At 52.5% G+C, this 19,218-nt stretch overlaps 1 protein-coding gene across 1 annotated transcript; it reads right to left on the reverse strand.

Moving 5' to 3' along the window:
• Positions 1 to 482: 482 nt before the first annotated feature.
• On the reverse strand, positions 483 to 5,331 carry Barx1 (BARX homeobox 1). The gene is made up of 4 exons (XM_028867776.2): positions 4,913 to 5,331; positions 3,029 to 3,320; positions 2,858 to 2,942; positions 483 to 2,504 (listed from the first exon to the last, which is right to left on the reverse strand). The coding sequence occupies exons 1-4, from the start codon at positions 5,133 to 5,135 to the stop codon at positions 2,340 to 2,342; spliced, it is 765 nt and encodes a 254-aa protein (XP_028723609.1). The 5' UTR covers positions 5,136 to 5,331; the 3' UTR covers positions 483 to 2,339.
• Positions 5,332 to 19,218: the final 13,887 nt, after the last annotated feature.

Raw genomic sequence — 19,218 nt, forward strand, 5'->3', positions numbered from 1 at the left:
CGCTTTGCCCGCAGCGCTCTGGCTCAGCTGGGGTGTTAGTAAAGGACTGCCCTGGGAAAGCCTTAGAGACGCTTAGCAAGTAATTTGCATAAGATTGGGTTCTTCCAATTTAGCAAAACGAGGGGGCCCTACAGGAACCATAACCTGTTGAGTTAGAACCCCTTGGACCCTTCCAATGGGTTCTAGCTTTTCACAATTTGGCAGAGTTGATGGAGAGAAAGCTGGAACCTCAATCCCCCATGCCTTCGGGCCACCGAACTCAGACCTTTCCTTTGAACTGTAAGGATTAGTCTAAATGACTGCTAGGGCCTGCTACAAGAATATTTTAGTAATAGGACTGCTAGGCTGAGCTGACCTGGGGTAACTCCAAGGGCCGGAAGGAATTAGAGGGGCACAGTCTCACAGTCTCTCTCTCTCTCTCTCTCTCTCTCTCTCTCTCTCTCTCTCTCTCTCTCTCACACACACACACACACACACACACACACACACACACACGATCGGTCCCTTCCAAGCAGCCAGGGTTGTATCATTCCTTCTTCCTTCTTTCACAACTGTTGGTGAGGCTGAATTAAGAATCCAGAGCCATCACAACTGGGATGCTGAGGAAAAATCGCTAGGAAAATGTGGGTTCTAGTCTATCCAGAGCCTGAGGCTGGAAATCCCAGGGATGTTCAAAGTGGGTTCTAGGAAGGGACCACCTAGTCGGAAATGAAGCCTGGAGCTGGAGAAGCAGCCCAGCAGTTAAGATCGTGAATACTGTTCTAGCAGAAGACCCTCCCCCCAGTTCTGGTTCCCAGCAACCACATCCCTTGGCTCACAGCTGCCCCTAACTCCAGCTCCAAGGGAATCTGACACCTCTGGCTGTCCTTGGCCTTCAACTGTACTCAGGTGCACACCCAGCCACACAGAGAGAGACACTCAAATACTTGAAAATACACAATTTTAAAAGTAAAGAGGACAGTCACCAACACGGGTGACTGTCATATTCTTAAACTTGCCATGCATGGTATGAATGTTTTTAATCTCAGCAGTTGGGAGGCAGAGGGGGGTGATTCTCTGTGAGTTCAAGGCCAGCCTAATCTACAGAGCAAGTTCCAGAATAGCGAGGGTACAGTGTGAGACCCATTTTAAAACAACCACCGCCAAAAACAAAAACAAGGCCAGACCACAAAACCTATGGCATTTCGGGGAACCCGAGAGGACCTGGCTTTCGAATGCTAGCCTGTCTGTAACTGCATGGTCAAGTTGTACCATGCCTCTGAGCTTTAGCTAGTAAAGCAACCATTCCCATGCAGTGGTCACCACTACCCCCACTGCAGGGATGGAATGGTATATGCTCATCTCCCTCCCCAAGGACAAACAACTGAGACATTTTTGGTCGGGAGAGGCACCAGTAGGCATGCCCTGCCAAGTTTAGCCCCTCACTAGGACTACCTAAGACACACTGGGTTTCCCATTCGCCTCAAAAGAGCTGACCAGGAACATTTTAAGGACCAGGAGACCTAATCAACAACTTAAATGGCTCAGAGCTCAAGGACACTTCTGGACTGGTTGGTGGCCCACTGCTATCACTGACGACACTGTTATCACTGATGGTGACCCCCCCCACCCCCCAACACAGCTGGGAAGGAAGAGTCCACCCTGGCTCCTCACACCCAGTATTTATTCCGAAGCAACCTAGTTGCTGCAGTACTTGGGCCAGTCAGGGAGAGCACCTCGTGTCTTCATAGAGCGGAGGATGTTGCGATGTGGAGTGCCTCCGCACCTAACCTCCCCTCCATCCCTCACGGACTCGGAAGCTCACCATCAAGCCCCCACCCCCGCTGTGTCATAAAATATTTTATTGGAAAAAAAAAAGTCACCGTCTTCGTGAGAGGTGGGTAGAAACCCAGCGACATCGGGACCGGGCATCAGCTGATTTGCCGGGTCTTCCCAGAGCCGACTCTGCAGGACAGGGCCGTAGAAGCCTGCACCCGGCGGCTCGGTCCCCAAGGCGCGGAAGCGGGTGTGCGCCTGCCAGTGTCCGGGCCCAGAAGGCCGGCTGGAGGCCGGAGAAAGGTGTGGGCAAGGAGCGGGGAGTGAATGCGCATGGAGCACCCGGCACCGCGGAACTCCGAGGAAGACCAAAAGCTTCCGCCGTGCTGGCTCTCCCAGACTGGGGGGCAGGAGACTGGAGCTCGCTGAGACCTAGGCTTGGCTTCCAGGCTTGTGTCCTTCCTTGTTTGGCCCCTAATTGTCCGCATTCAAAGTAGTAATGAAACGTTTAGAAAGCAAACGGCACGGACGCGGAAGGGCCAGCTCCTGGGTTCCCGCCGATGGCGCCGCACCCCCGGCGGAGCTCAGTCCTCGCAGTTCCGGTCGCTGGGCTCACCCGGCATCTCTGCTGGCTTCTCTGCCTCTTTGGCACGCTCCTGCTCCGTGAGCTGCTCGCTAGTGGGGATGGAGTTCTTCTTGGGCCGCCCCTTGGGCTTGGTAGGGGACTCCAGGCCGCCACCTTGAAGCACCTGTTCCGAGAATGAACAGTACTAGGGTGAGGTGTGAATCAGACCAAGGAGCACCCGGTGCCCAGAGCCCAAGGACCCAAACAAGGACCCAAACAAGGACCCAAACAAGGTATCACCAGTGACTTGACTCTAAGCCCTAAAGAAACGCCCCAAGGTGGAGGATTAGGGGCGGCCAGGAGGTGCTTGGGGTGGGAGGGAATATCGGCTCTGTAGTGAACCCAAACAGAAAGAGCAGAGGGCACTGGGTGGGCTGGGCAGTCCTAGTGTGAGGAGGGTGGGGAGAAAGTTCTTGGAGGATGCCCGGGACAATGTCCAGGAAACCTGGCAAAGAGGAAGCCACCAGCCACACTCACTATTTTCTTCCACTTCATCCTCCGATTTTGATACCATGTCTTCACCTGCAATTGGCTCAGGCCCAGGGACTCAGCTAGATCTATTCTGGAAAGAGCAACGCACACCCTTAGCGGGTCAGGCGGCCACCGGCCGGCCTACTGTCCGCTGAACCCAGCCTCAACCGACACTACCTGTCAGGGGTGGAGAGGTACTTCTGCTTCTCGAAGCGCTTCTCCAGGCCCATCAGCTGCAGCTCCGTGAACACGGTGCGACTCCGGCGTCCTTTCTTGGCTTTCGTGCCCGACTCCCCCGAGCCAGCTGCTTCCAGCTTCCCTCGGAGTTGCAGCTCCAGCGGCAGGTGCGAGGCGCCTGCAGGGCCGGGCATCCCAGGCCCCGCGGCCAGCAGCGCCGAGCCCAGCCCGGAACAACCGAGCGGCGCCAGTGGGAACTTGAACACAGCGGCCTGTTCAGCCTTCAGCACTGCTACAGGGGGAGAAAAGAAAGGAGCCGGGTGAACTGGAGTCCAGCCTCCGAGGCCACTGCACTGTGCGGTGTGTGCGGTGCCTGGGTGCCTGAGCTCAGTCTGAGCCGGCCACTCCCTGAGGAGAGTAAGGACTTGAGCTGTGCGTCCTGGGCGACCCTCCTTGATGTAGGTATCCCGGGAAGTCTAGAAAGAAGTATCCTTCCCACCCCATGCTCTGTTCTGGCGTTCCCACGACCCAGCTGCGTCTGAGATTTCAAGGTTCTTAAAGGCAAGTTCGCTGCGTGGAGGACACAGAGTTGTCTTTTGTGAAAAAGAGAAACCACGAAGAAACGGGTGAATTCGGAAAAGAAAGCGGTAGAAATGTGAGCGTTTGTTTTTCCGGGCACTGCGCTGAAATTTACAACGCTAAGCTGAGGCCCCAACATCAACTAGGGGAGGGTTGCCAAAGCATCCTTTGGACCCCAAAATCGTCTCTCTTGTTCTCTCTGTTCAGGCTTTTCCCCGTGAAGGTGCGTCCATGTTCTCTAGTCCTAGGCTATTTGCCCGCTTCAAACGAATTGCCAACAATAAAGCCGTTGGTAGTGAAAGGCAGCAGAGAGGTTGTAAACCAGATGGACCTCAAACACGCAAATTGGATCGACTGTCACCAAGACAGAACAGAGGCTGGTTAGGATCCCGAAGGCTGCTAGCTGACCTGGAGTCTATGTAGGAGGCTTCCTTTCCTGGTAGTCTTGTCGTAAAGGAGTGGGTCCGAGCAATGGTGAGGTAAGCGTAGAGAGGACAATACGGAGTGAGAAGAGAATCTTAAGAGGAAGGGGGAGACAGACCGACTGCACCAAAAGACATGGACGGAGGTCAACTAAAGAGATTGTACAAGTCCTATGCCAAGATGGAGAAGGCGTGCAGGCTGTCCCAAAATCCCCCAAGAGACAAGATCGAAACAGAAAAGGTCTGAGCAAGTGATTCAAGACGCTTGGAAGCCCAGCTGACCTGGAAGTGGAAGGGCTAGCCGGGCAGCGGCTCACAACCAGGCCTCTTTCCCTCAAACAAGGCCTAGGGAGAGCCTGGCTGCAGCAGAGGCCCTGGGTTTGGTTTGTCGCTAGCTGGAGAGCACAAGGCTCTGGGAGGCTCCTGGATGGCATGGGCCACCGTCAGCACCCAGCATTGGGAGACACAACCCTCTTCTCCAGAGGTCTGGGCAGCTACTGCCATGCCCAGTCAGCCCCCTATCACGAAACTTAGACTTCCCCGGACTGAAGTCATTTTGATCCAGAGTGATCGGTTGACTGGTGTTGCGTCTTGATGGGGATGCGGGCTCCAGTCCCCGGGCCTGGCCTACTCCCTAATTGGAAAAGCCTAAGTCGCCCTGAAGCAGAGGACAAACTCTCTTCTGGCCTGGCCTGAGGACATAAGGCCTGGTTTCTGCGCAGCCCATTGCCCGCACCCTCTACTTCCCAGTTGAAGAGTGTGAAAAGACGTGCGTGGGGCCTGTATCCCAAGTAGCTCGAGGAACAGAGGGAAGGAGGGTGGATTCTGGGCAGCCCCTTGCTCGACTCCCACCCGCCCGTCAAGCCCAGTCCACTGCACGTACCCAGGTGGCTGTGAAAGGGCCGGGCGGCCAGCAGCGCCTGCACGCCAAACTTCAGCAGCTCGCCCGCGGCGGCGGCGGCAGCCGCAGGCGCTGCGCCCTTGGGCCCGGGCGGCTCGGTGAGGATCTCTTCGATCATGAAGCTGCGGTAGCGGTGCGGCCGATGGTCCGCACAGCCCTCGGGCGGACCGAAGCGCGCGGCGCCCGGCTCCCCGGGCCGCTGCATCGCGGCTCCCGCGGATGCGCCCGCGGCTGGGCAGCGACGGCGGCTAGGCTCGGGCGCGGGGCCCGCGCGGGGCTCTAGGCCGGCCCGCAGCTCCCGGCGGCGCGCGGGCGCCGGCTCATGCCCCCTCCCCGCCGGCTGGCCGGGCGGAGGCGCAGGGCGCGGGCGGGGCGCGCGGGGCTCGGCCAGTCGGACCCGGGACTGCGCCCCCGCCCCGCGCCGCCGCGCCTCTAGCCCGGCCAGCCCCGCGTCACCGCCTCGCCCCGCCCGCCCTGCCCCGCCCCGCCCCGCGCCGCCGCCCCCACCCCCTAGGCCGCGCCGGAGGGGAGGGATCCAGGAGGGAGGAAAGGAGGTTTGAAGGAGGGATGGGAGGGAAAGAGCCCCAGGATAGGAGCTAGCAGGCCCGCACCAAGGGAAAAAGAGCGGAGCGCACGCCTGAGAGGACAGCACCGAGGACAGGACACTGCGGAGATGGGCGAAATAGGGATCATGAGTGAGAGGTGAGAAAGAGGCTGGAGACAGACAGCCAGGACCGCGCAGGATAACACGCAGTGATGTGAAGGTGTCCAAGACGCCTCCTAGACGTGAGTGCGCCCAGAGGTAGAGGAGAGAGATCCTGAGGTGCGGGAGGGCATAGGGAGGGGACAGCAAGGCCATGGACTGGGTGGGATGGGGAGGGGCTGAGAGATCAGGAGGACGAGGAGGAGGGGCAAAAGCCTCGCAGCTCAGCAGGGAAAGGGGTAGCCCCAAGCAGCCTCCCCAGGACTAGGGGATGCTCTAGGGATGAGGTGCAGCAGTACACAGAGGTGTAATTCGCAGGGTGACAGACACCTCTGCACCAAGACCTTTCACTGTCCACCTCAACCTCAGTTTACCATTCCGGTCTCAACTCCCTGGATGCTGCCCTGAAAGAAAAAAAGATCGCTTAAATTTCGAATTTGAGCATATCTGGACACATTTTCCTTGGCAACCACCAGACGCAGTGGGCTGACTTATGTTCTCTCAGTTAGAACAAGAGACAGGATAACGCTTCACCTGTTCTTAGTTTGGAGGAATAAAAAGGAAAAACTGTTACTGGATGGGTTTGGGGCCAGGGATTCATGGGGTGCTCTGAGAGTCTGGGGCGGGCAGTTTCTCACGGGACTAAGGATGAGGCTTTTAGAGCTTTCCATTTTTCCTTAGCACACCAATCCCCAAGCTAAACGGTTGAGTTTATGCCCTTGGATCTTGGCCCTGCTACTTTCTGAACTGTCTCCTGCCTGGAGGAGAGACTGACGCTTGACTCCAGGGAGCTTGTGGGGACTGAGGGGGCAGGCGGTGGGGGTGGGGAGGTGGAGGTGTGTGTGTGTGTGTGTGTGTGTGTGTGTGTGTGTGTGTTCTACAAGGACTGCTCAGGGGTAACAACGGGGTGGGGTGTCCCCCAGGAAGTTAGAAGGGGATTTGCTGCACTTCCCACGTGCCCAGCTCTGGAGCCTTGGGTTCTGTCTCAGCTCTCTCCAGCCCTGCCTGTCAGTGCCTCCTGGACTGGACTCCATGTCTTAGGCCTCTCCTTCTTGTCCTGTGAGCTCTCTGCTGAGTCTAAGGCCTCACCTCTGGGAAACTGAGTTCACCACAACCACATCCCAACTCCTTCCCAAGTTGAATCATTTCTTCCACCTGCTGACAGGGTATTTCTGAGGCCCTGGACTACAGCATCTGAGACACTAAGAGATGGCCAATCTCCTTTGTCCATGAGGGCTGGGAGGGGGACAAAGGACATCTTTCCAGATGTTCTGGTGAGACTTAGACCCTGAAAGTCCATTGTCACAGCTCAGCCAATTGTTAGTGACTTTCTGAGCCGTGAGACCACCAACAGGACCGAAGGAAGGTAGCCTTCGTGGCTTCCAGTTGCTTCAGCCTCCCAGAGGGGATGAGCAGCTAGCCAAAATAACGGTTTTAGAAAGGGTAGTGGGGGCCACTAAGACTTTTACCCCTCCGCAGGCCTCTCAGAGATGAAGTGGCAGGGTTTTTGTCTACTTCTGTTGACCCAATAGTCACCTTACTTCCCATGGAACAGAGAGGAAAGTCAGTGTCTATTCCGGGACACAGAAATTCCAGATGGCTCTGCTCTCTGGATGGGGAGTCCAACTACTTCCTTTCTCAAGACTACCGAGTCCAAGTACTGGCCCAGGCACTCCAGTGAGTAAAATGGCTTTCTATGGTTCCCTGTCCATACCAGAATCAAGACCCTTCCCCTCCACTGCCTCCACTGCCCATCTCTGGATGGCTCCACATCAGGCCCCTCCACTTCCTCTTGGGCGTCCAAAGTATAGCCTGGAGCGGTTTCTGTGGGGATTAGTCGCAGCCAGCTCTCACCCTGTCTTCTCTCTTAGTTTGAGCCTGACTGGAACCACCCGTATCTGAACTCAATGTGCCCTCTTCCAATTTCAACCAGGTTTCGAAAACTCAAGATTGGTCCTGGAATCTGGAGTCTGAGACACCAAGACCACTCATATGGTCGATTCCGTAGTCACCAAATCTATTTTTATTGCCAGTAAACCACTTCAGGTCAAGCTGAGCAGAGGGGCCTCATTTTCAGCATGAAGGCCTTAATTCTAGATGTGGAGAGCCAAGAGACATATGCAAACTTACCCCCCCCCACACACACACTCCACTCCACAGGTGTGCCCCTTTCTCCCCGCCCCCGCCCCCGGCGTCCCCGGGCTCCTTGGACTCTGGCCAGGGCTGTTTCAAGCCGCCCAGGCCGAATGCCTGCAATGATTCGTGCCTGTTGGGAATGAGGCCCCAAGGGCTAAAAGCTTTGCCTGGCACCAAAGGCTGAAAGCCAGTCTATGCCCTGATACTCCCTTTCAGCTCGAGCCCCTGGCTCAACCTTTTCGAACTACAGCCTTCTCAAAGTCCTAGGGACCCTAAAGCAAACCTGAGAACAAACCCCTTTTAGGCGAAAAATGCAAAGAAACGGGGTCAGGGACCCTTTGTTTAGAAATTCTGCGTTGGCAGTCTGGAAAGGGGTTCACAAGGGAAGGGGTTCCCCCTTCCACATGGAGGACACCGAAAGAAGGGAAGTCCCCACTAGAGGCGCAGCCGCTGAACCCTAAGCCGGAGACCCGCCAGGGCCTCCCGCCCGGCGTCCGTCGCCTAAGCGAAAATCCCGGAAACTGGCCGCTCTGGGCGAGGCAGACACGGTGGAAAAGGTGACCTCAGCGCCCCAGGCCAGCCACCCTCCCGGGTGGCCTAGTAATAGGGACTCCAGGCTGCAGGGAGTCCTCAACGCAACCTCCTCGCCAAGAGGGGACCCTTGAGCGGAATCCGTCCCCTTTCCCGCTTGCGAGCCCGGAGGACCCCAGGCTTCAGCTGACTGTGGCGGGTAGAAGAGAGGAATGGATCACTCGATGAAACAATCGACCCCCCAGAGCATGGGTGCGAGGTTGCGATCTGCACCACCTCCAGGGGCAGTTTCTTTCCCAAAGCGCCCCCAGGAGAGACAGGATTCTGGAGGCGTCTACTCGGGAAGTGGTCCCTGTGCCGCAGGGCAGATAGAGCAGCCCAAGGCCAGGTCAGCGACCAGCATCAGGGCGCTTCTAAGTGGGGCTCTCCTCCAACCCTCCCTGGACCTTGAAAGTTTCTTTTTGTCTCCCTTTCCACTTGCAATCGATATGTAGCTTACCCAGCGAAATGAATTTGGGACCGCCAAGTGTCTGGAAGATTTCTTAAATAATTACTTTACTTCTAGGTACTGACAACCACCTGACGGGATTCCGATTGCTTCCCCAGTTCACAGCAAGCTCTGAGCCTCCCCAAGTTCGCCGTGCTTCCAGAGCGCTCTGGGTAAGTTTTTTTTTTTTTTCCCCGGAGAACTCCAGATGGGGTTTGTTCCTCTGGTGTTTTCTTTCTCTAAGCCTGCCTCTTGACTCCAGGCAGGTTTGCTGTGGTGGCTATGGCGGTGGCCTTCCGCAGAAAGGCCGGCTTCAGCCTCAGAAGGGCAGCACCAGGCAGAGATCGACCTAGACGGCAACGCGTGGTATGAACAGGCTGCCTCCTGCGCCCTGCATTTTGCTAGAAAGAGGTCATCAGTTTGGTTTCAATACACAAAACCGTCGAGGATATAAAATTACGCGGTCTCCACACTCACAGATTACATCTCAATTGCTTTTTCGTTGGAGAGCCGGTTTCTGTAACTCTTTTTCGTTGTGACTAGTTCAATGTCCGTGTAGACTTTCGTTTTGAATCTTTTCTAACTCCCCGGAGCTTCGAGGTCGGAATGCGTTTTGCATGACAGTGCCTTTGCAGATTCGACCTTTGGAATCGATTTTTTTTTTGGTAGGGTTTGTTGTTTAAGGATGTGTGATTTCCTCTGGAAATTAAAGTTAGGATACATCTATGGGACTCTCTGAGGAAACGGTTCTCGGTGGTCAAGGTCCCTGGCGATCCTTCTTTGGTCCTGTCTCATTTCACTCCCACCGCTGCCCTTAGCGGCTTCCGGTGCGACCTCGTATCCCAGCGTAGAGGTAAGAACCAGGTCAGTGCTAAGACGGGGACGCAGTGGTCGCTGACTCTGCGGCTCCCTGGCTCTCCTGGCCTGGGCCGCAGCTGCTAGGAGAGGAGCGGCTCACATCGGCTCCACTAGGCAAAGAATGCAGAACCTGGGAGACTCTGCCCGGGCCAGAAGAGGTCTGAACCCCGCGGAGGGCCGGGCTGGGGAGTGCAGGCTTCCTGTCCCTTCGGGGTAGAGGGGCGGCTTCGTGGCCTTCGGGGGTAGAGGGGCACCTTCTAAGCCCACTATGGGCAGGTGCCCAGTCACCGCGCTCGCACCCGGGGTTCTGCCAAAGTCCTAGAGGCTCTGGCCGCTGCGGTTAGATTCAAAAGCCGCAGAGTGGCCTTCCACGAAAGACTTGGCTGCGGAAAAGACGAGGCCCCAGAAAGGCAAAGGCTCAAAGACGGGAGCAAAGGCGTGCTGGGAAATGCCCCTGCTTTTGCTCTCTTCCTTTCGTCCCTCAACCAACCCCCATCCACTTCCCGCTCTTATTTCCCCAACTCTAACACTCAATTCCTTGCGCCTTTCGGTTTCTTTACCTCTGGGTCGCTAAGTCACGGTTCCCCACACTCTCTAACAGGGAGCGTAGGGACGGTCACAAGGCCGGTGCCGCCAGGTGCAGATACCCGGGGCATTAAAGCTTCTAATGCGGGATTAAAGGCCGCATCCTGGATGGCACTGGTGGAGATACCACCTCTCACAAATTCAAAGGAGTCGGATCCTGCTAGATATTCCTTCCCTTACAGCCCGTCCATGCAGAGCCCCTGGGGGGTTCTCTAGCTTGCTTAAGGGGCAGGATCTCCTTATAACCTGGGCACTGTGAGGAGTCAGCTCTGGGGTGAGAGATGGGAGTCCGTCCCTAGCGCCCTAGCGCCCTAGCGCACGTGCCCATTAGCTGCATTGCCCTCCCTGAAGGAGTCTGTGCTTGCGTGGCCCTTCCTGACTGCACTCCTGATGGTACAAGTCTTGCCAGGAGAAGGGGTGCGGGTGCTGGGGAGCACTGGCCGCTCTCCCCCCCCCCCCCAGGAACACCTCCGAAGTCTTGGGAGAGCATTGTCAGCCCTTGCAACGCTTTTGCCTCAGAGGAAGATTTGGGTCCTCCCAGGGGTGTGGAGAAGACACAGCCGCCTGCCCGCTCTTCAGATGGAAGTCCAGGACCAACCTCCTACCGTGAGTCCAGGCTGCCCTTCCCGCTGCTTTTCTGGGCTGACTGGAGATGATGGGCAGTGAGGGGCAGGGGCTGATGCTACCTTCATAGGCCCTGTGCTTTTCTGGGTCCTCTCTTCTCACATCACACTTTTCTATATCCGAGTCTCATGTAGCTCTGGCTGTGGTGCTAGGAATGGTCTTAAAATCCAGGCTTAACTGATCATGTCACTAATGCCCACAGGGGACCCCAGTGAGCACCAAGGACCCCTCATTCTATTCCATAGCATAGCCCCAAATGAGAAACACAAACAGCATAAGCAAGCGAACAAAAAAACAGAAAGAGGCAGGTATTGATTTTGCCCCCTTTGGTTTTTGAGAGTCTCCTGTAGTCTAGGCTGGCCTTGAACCTGAACTTGCTGTGTTGCTGAGATTGGCTTTGGGCTGGAATTACAGGTGCTTATCACATGCCGGACCAGACCATGAGGGCGGGTTCCCTTGAAGACTTTTCCTGCCCACTCTTAACAGCCTCCAGCAGGGACCAAAAGTCCTTTACTGTAAGGAGCCAGACAAGTTAAAACAAAAGAAAAAACAAAACAAAACAAAAAATTATGCTTTTCAGGTCACATGGCCTGTTGCAGAGACTGGCTCTGCCCAGTGGCTTCAGCTCTGCTTCAGTTCAGCTTCATTTGTGTGCCCTTTAACACAATATTCACATATGAAATACTATTCTCATCTTGAATTTTTTTTTCAACCACTGAAAAAGATAAGATCTATTTTAGGCTTATCTGGCGTATGAAATCAGGCAGGGGATCACCATTTACCAATTCCTGGGCTAGAATAAATTCTTCTGATTGCAAAACACACACACTTGTGTTCAGAGGGTTATCTTAGCTTTAAAAAATTGTTTAGTTTGAGCTGGGCAGTGGTAATGCATACCTTTAATTCCAGTACTTGGGAGGTAGAGCCAGTGAGTTCGAGGCCAGCCTGGTCTACAGAGTGAGATCCAGGACAGGCACCAAAACTACACGGAGAAACCCTGTCTCAAAAAAAAAAAATTGTTTGGTTGTTCCGCCAACTCCTAGGGAAGCACCTGCTTACCTGTTTGTTCAACGGTGCCCTTGCAAACACAGGGACGATCTCCTCTGCCTGTCTCTGGATTTTCAGCAATTTAAACTGTTCTTACTGGGAATTCCATGCCCAAATACTGAACTAAATGAAATGCAGTTAGAGTCTTCCTGTGTAGATCAGGCCAGCCTTGAACTCACAGACATCCATCTGCCTCTGCCTCCCAATATCTTCTTTAAAAAAAGATTATTTAATGTGCACTGGTGTTTTGCCTGTATATACTCTGTGTGAGGGTGTCAGATCCCTTGGACCTGGAGTTACAGACAGTTCTGAACTGCCATGTTGGTGCTCGGAATTGCACCTGGGTCCTCTGGAAGAGCAGCCCGTGCTCCTAACCACTGAGCCATCTCTCCAGTGCCGCCCCGCCCCCGTATCCCCTTTTATCTTTTCCTTTCCTCCCCCTCTCTATTTGTTTGTGTCTTATGTAGCCCAGGCAGGGCAACGCTATGTAGCCAAGGTTAGCCTTCAACTCCTGCTCCTCGTCCTCCTCGGCTTCCTAGGTGCTGGGGTTACAGGCATGCACTGCCAAGTCCAGTTTCACAGTCATTGTCATCTCAATCAATTCTCACAAGAATCTCTGGAGTTATTTACCCTGCCTTCCAACTCCTTGCACACTCCTTGTGATGGGGCACTCATTCCCTTCATTGGCAACCCTAACAATCTCTGAGAGCCCAGTGACCTGGAGCTTCAGTCTTGAGGAAGGCCACCACTGGGGAGCGTGTTCCCATCCAGGCCACATCCTTTCCCATCTCCCTCAGTTCCATCTAAATCCCCTCCAGCTGCTGAAATGTGGATGGACAGGGGGCTGTGGCTGGACTTGCGGGGAGTTTCCCAAGCCCTGAGCCTTTGCAGCTGCCAAGTGACAAATTTTTGCAAGGACTAGGCAAAGGGAACGAATAGGACGGAAGAGTGGCTTGTATAAATGTGAAGGCAGCTGAGAGTTTTTCCAGGAAATCTTGCTCAGAGTGGGCGCATTGCTCCACCCCCTCATCTTCCAGGGTTCTTCCGCCCTCTGCTGGCCACATTCTGTCTGAACCGGACTCACTGGGGACATGTTTCCTTAGGAAAAGGAAAACCAGGACCGTTGAGCACGTGGAACCTAAAAATGCCAGGCTTCTGGAAACAAATGGAGCGGTGGTTGTCAGGAGCCAGGGGTGGGAAAAGTGTGTGTGTGTGTGTGTGTGTGTGTGTGTGTGTGTGTGTGTGCGCGTGTGTGTGATGTGCATGTGTTCATGGATGTGTACATGTATACACTAATACACCCGGAGGCTAGAGGTCTACTGTGGGTCTTCTTCTACTGAACTGCATCTTATTTTTGTGTCAGAGTCTCTCACTGAACCTAGGGCTCCCCAGTTTGGCAAGACCACTTGGCCAATGACCTCCAGTCTCTTTCTCCCCAGCACTAGGGTTAGAGATGTCACCACCATTCCTAACTTTTTTGCATGAGACCTGAAGTTGGTTCCTTATGCTTGTGCTCAGTCTTGTAATTGACTGAGCCGTCTCTCCAGCCTCAGTTCTAAGTGAAAACATTTTTAAAAGTTGTGTATGTGTGTGTTTATTTTTATCTGTATGACTGATTTACCTGCATGTGTACCATATACATATTTGGTGCCTGTAGAGGCCAGGAGATGGCATTGGGTCCCCTGGAGCTAGAGTTACATGTAGTTTTGAGCCAACATGTGGGTACTAGGAACCAATCCTGGGTCCTCAGCAAGAGCAGCAAGTGCACTTAACCTCTGAGCCATGTCTCCAGCAGCCTCCTAAGTAAGCCATTTTCAAAAAGAAAGAAAAACAACCATTTTCTTCTTTCCCTGGCCATGTACTGTCTTACTGGTGCTTCAGCTTCAGAAAGTGACATTTTATCTGCTCTCAGGGGACATAGTCCTGAGAGGGGGCACAGGGCTGAGATGGGCCTAGGAGCTTGCAAGGTGTCACAAGGCGATGGGTATGACAAGGCAGGGGACAGCTTCCTGCAGAAGTGGCACCATGCTTGAAGTCCAGGTTACTTCCAGAAGCTTATGAGGTAAACTTATGGCTTTTCAACAGGGTATTCGTGCCCCAACCAATGTCAGGCCCAGGATCTTTCCCTGGTCCTGTGATATCTCATCCAATCTCACATCTTCCACTCCAGGAAACTGCCCCCACCGTGTGTGTGTGTGTGTGTGTGTGTGTGTGTGTGTGTGTGTGTGTGTGAGTGTGCGCGCGTGTGTGTGAAAGAGAGAGAGAGAGAGAGAGAGAGAGAGAGAGAGAGAGAGAGAGAGTCAATATTTAGTTCTGTGTGGCCTCCAACTTGTGACCTTTCTGCCTCAGTCTCTCAAGTACTGAGATTACAGGTGTGTGCCAACATATCCAGCTGAGATGGACACCTTTACCCTTAATTTGCAAACAAGGATACTACAAGGAGGCATGGGGGGTGGTGACCCATTTGCTGGAGATCACAGTGTCTCCTTCTGACTCCACACCGACTCTTCCTTGTCTCCCACAGCTACTGAGGCTCAGTCCCGAAGCACCAGCTACCCAGAGGTCTCTGCCACTGTGTTCCACATACTATGCTTGCTTCCTAGATCTGATCTCAGCCCCATGGGCCTTGCCTCATGCTGAGCCGAGCTGGGCTGGAGTAGCCATCCTGCCCTGAGTTCCAGGACCTGGCCATTGGACAGGGAGGGTTTCCCAAGAGGCAGCTCCTACATCAGGCTTGGCATCACCATTCAGAGGGCAAGATGCTGTGGCTTAGGGTACCCAGAGTACTGGACCTCTCCCATGGGCAAGCCCCTGGCTTTGCCCTTTCCTGTCCCACCACATCTCTGTCGAGGAGAAGAAGATTGCTACAAAAGATTACACAGCTTGAGGGGAAGTAGAAAGCTGCGCCCAGCAGTCCTGCTGACCGTCCCCTCTGTTCCCATAGCAACAAGTGGGGTTGGAAACAATATTACTTTAAGCTCTTTAAAGTCTGTAGGCCCCTTTCCTAGATGATCAGCAACCTGTGGCAGAGAATGAGGAAACACATTCAATCCTTGTGCTTCCCATTCAAAATCCACTTTACCTTGGAAATTCACTGATTTACGCTTCTCTTATTTCTGCTGCAGGTGTGTTGAAGCGGGGAAAGTCCGTGTGGCAGGCTAACTCTGAGGTCGCCCCCTGGTGTTCACTCCCTGCATAACCCATGAGATTGAAGGTAAAGAAAGGTGTGTCTTCCCAGTGCTGTAGGACAGTCGCTGTCCACACTAGGCTAGATGTAAATGTGATCGAGCCCTTAGAGAATTGACGACGAATTTACTAAAAAAGGGAGATGATCTTGGATTGATCTAATTGGATGATGCCCTTAAAAAAGCTTTAGGGGCCTTCCTGAGGTCAGAGATGTTCTGGGGGCCTTGGAGAAGTGGAGGGCTTAATGGCCAGAATCCTGGAGCAAGGAATCAGAGTCTGCCACCTACCCAAATAATCTCAGAAGTGGATACTTCCTTGGCTGGGCGGAGGCCACTTCAGGGCAGACACTTTGACCACAGCCTTATGAGACCCTAGCAGACAACTCAGAAGATCCTGTCTGCCAGGATGCCCAGCTGGGTCTTTGTTACCACCAACCAGGAAGAAACTTTAGAGTTACCACATCAGTGAGCTTGCCTTCTGAGAGGCCAAGACCTCTCTCTGTCCCTGTAACACCCACCACTGTCTGGTGAAGCCCCTTCACCAGGCTGGCGGTGTGGGAAGGGACTGTGTGGATTTAACAGGGTCCATGCTCTGGCCATCCCAGTATCTTGCTGTTCATTAGGTACTATCTTACCATGATAAAGAGTGACTACTCAAAACCAGATGTGGTGTTTCAACATTCTTGAGGCTGAGGCAGAAGGATTGCATGGAGTTCAAAGTCAGCCTGGGGAAAAAAACAGGAAAACCTAGCCAAATCAATCAAACCAACACAAAACAGCTACCCAGAGGGGGACCTTGTGAGAGGCAGAAGTGTTCCTAACCTAGACAGGTCCTGAGCTGGAGCAGCAGTGATACTCATCCAGTTGCAGAGCCCACCGGCGAGGGGTGTGGACCGAGGTGGGCCGAGAGACCAGATCATTTGTTTTCCTCCTGCTCCTGTGGGCTTTTTAACAGCTCTGGGATCTGGGAGGTGGGAATAGGGTGTGTAGAATCTGGTCCTGAAACAGCTGCTTGGCCTCTGGCCTGGCATCTGCTCTGTGGGTCCTGCCCCTGATACAGCTCCACCTTCCGGCTACAGGCTCTATTTGCAGAAGGCTTTTCTCTTTCTCCATGACAGGCTTCAGTGACCCATCTCAATGGATGCTTGGAGACTCTTAGAGGCTCCCAGGACTGGGTCCAAGACCCCATGAAGACCGGTTGAGAGGCCCGTGGAGTAAAGGCACAGCCCAGAAGGAACTAGATTCAGCTTTACTGTGGCCAGCCTCTCCTTTTTCTAAGTGGATAAGCTGTGGGAGTCGGTTCGCTCCTTCCACCAAGTGGAAGCGACTTTACCACAGAACCATATCAACGATCATCCACCTTACTTTTTTGAGACAGGGAGTCTCATTGAGCCTGAAAGTTGCCATTTCAGATAGACTGACCAGCTGCTAGTCTCTGCCCTCCACTTCTGGGGTACCATGTGTACCGTGGCGCCTGGCTCTTATGTGGGTGCTTAGGATATGAACTCAGGCCCTCACTTTATTGTCTGAGCCGTCTCCCAAACCCTGAAGTGGAATTTAACATTAACCCAATGAACACCATTGAGCCTGTCATCACCTCCCATTGCCCAGACACAGGGTGGGGAAGATCTGAGGGGAAGGAATCTGAACCCCAAGTCACTGAATTTAGCTACAGGGACCAGGGCTTATTTGTTAAAGTTGCCAGCACTACTCACTCTATCCATTGGTAATGAGCCAGCCTTTCAAAGTTGCCAGTTGATCTTGGGATGTGAGTTGAGACACCAGTAAATGTGAGGACCGGTTGAAGACAGAAGTAGTGCTCCTGGGGAGGAGGAGGGAGGGAGGAGGGGGAGGGACAGGAAAGCGGGACTGAGGGGAGGAGTCAGAGACAGGTCTGAAACACAGTGGGGAAACAGCAGCTTTAGGACCAAGGCCAAGGCCGCACTGCCTGCCTGACTCAGTTCCAAGGCAGTTGAGCACAGGACATGCATGCTCACTGAATGAGGACAGGGAAAGGAGGGTCTGGGGGTATTGAGAAGACTGGAAATTTTAGGACAAAGAAAGTTGTGCTGCAAAGAAAGAGGTCTAGAATTGTGGAAGGACTCACAGCTTCTTGTCAGAACAAGTCCTTCAGGGGCCTAGGGTTGAAGGAGTTGGAGTCCAGCTACCTGGTAACATGCAGGATTGGGCAGAAGGCCACACACCAGAGTCACGCTTAGAAGCTGCTCTGGAGTCACTTTAAAACCAAAGTTATGGGCCAGGCAGTGATGGTGCACACCTTTAGTCCCAGCACTTGGGAGGCAGAGGCAGGTGGATCTCTGAGTTAGAGGTCTACAGAGTGAGTTCCAGGACAGCCAACACTACACAGAGAAACCCTGTCTTGAAAAACAAACAAAATAAACAAAACAAAATTATGGCACTTACATCAAGTATCAAAAGAATCAAACTGTTCTGTAGATAAACTACCTGTAGCCAGACAAATGGAACAGTCTCTAAATAATATAATAATGTTTAGAACTGAATAGCATGGAACTTAAATATCCAATATCCAGTTGCAAATTACTGGGTATGCAGAAAAAACAATAAAAAATGAGCTGTAACTGAGCCAAGCAACAACAAAAAAAAAATCAGTTAATGAAAACAGACTGAAAAATAGCAAGAGGAAATAAAATTAGCAGACAGGAATGCTAAAACAACTATTGGAAATCTTATAAGCATGGTAAAGGCTATAAATAAAAATATTATAAGGTAAAGTAGAAAATATTTTAAATACTCAAGCAGAACTTGTTTAGGTGAAAAAAAATAAATCATAAAAATAGCTACTTCCCAAAAAATGCTATGAAGAAGAAAAAGAGGAACAAAACCTACATTTTAAAAATAATTCCCTAGACTTGATCCTGCAGAGAGGGCTCAGCGGTTAAGAGCACTTGTTGCTCTTGCAGAGAACCAGGGTTGGGTTTCTCACACCCACTTGGTAGCTCACAACCATCTCCAAGTCCAGTTCCAGAGGCTCCAACACTCTCTTCTGGCCTTAGTGGGCAATGCATACATGTAGTACACAGATATACAGGCAGGTAAAACATCTGTACACATAAAAGAAAAATAACTCCTTAAAGATTATTAAAAAATTAACACAGTAGACTGAAATCTAACCACACAGGGATACATTACATGTAAAGTGGTTTAAACACTCACACTAAAAGGCAAAAATAGAAATATGCATAAATAATTAGACAAAACTCAACTATATTCTTTCTACAACAAACTCTTGTGGATAGAAAAACATAGATACATTAGTAGTTAAATTTTTTTTTTTTAAAAAAAATCCAACACAAACTCCAGAGCAAAGTAGAGAAAAAGAAAAACATCCCGTATAACTGGAGATTTAAATCTCAGCTGCTCAGATCAATTGATAGAACAAGTTTGTCAAAAGAAAATAAAAATCGGTAAGCATATGGAATGTTAGGGCTGTAAAGATAATTCATTTGGTAAAGTGCTTGCTGGATCCATGTCAAAAGCCAGTCATGGCCGCCCATACTGATAATCCCAACACCTGAGTGGAAGAGAATGGAGGATCCAGCCGGCCAGCATAGCTTAAGCAGTGAACTCCAGGTCCTAATGAAAGATCTGTCTCAAAAACCAAGGTTGAGCTGGGAGATGGCTTACTGAGTAACCTTGAGGACCTGAGTTTGGATCCCCAGCACCCAGGAGAAAAGCTGAGCATGGCATTGTGCATGTGGACTCCCAGGGCCGGGGTCGGGGAGACAGGAGGATTCCTGGAGCTCACAGGCCAACTAGTCTGGTATCTGGCCAGTGAGCTCATCAGTGAGCTTCTTTTTAGTGAAAGATATTGACTCAAAAAAAAAAATGTGGATAGTGAGTGATAGAGGAAGGTATCTGACATCAGCCTACATCTTCTGTATGTCTATATACTCATGCATCTTCACAGACATGTGCATGCATGTAACACACACACACATACACACACACACAAACATACACACCAAGGTGGACGGTTCTAAGGAACAATATCTGAGGTTGACCTTGGCTTCCACCTGCATATGCGTGCACATGTAGCCATGTAAACACATGTGCACCTGTACATACACAATACATGTGCGTACTGAAAGAA

This window comes from Peromyscus leucopus, chromosome 5, assembly GCF_004664715.2.
Source record: "Peromyscus leucopus breed LL Stock chromosome 5, UCI_PerLeu_2.1, whole genome shotgun sequence".
NCBI classification, from domain to species: Eukaryota; Metazoa; Chordata; class Mammalia; order Rodentia; family Cricetidae; genus Peromyscus; species Peromyscus leucopus.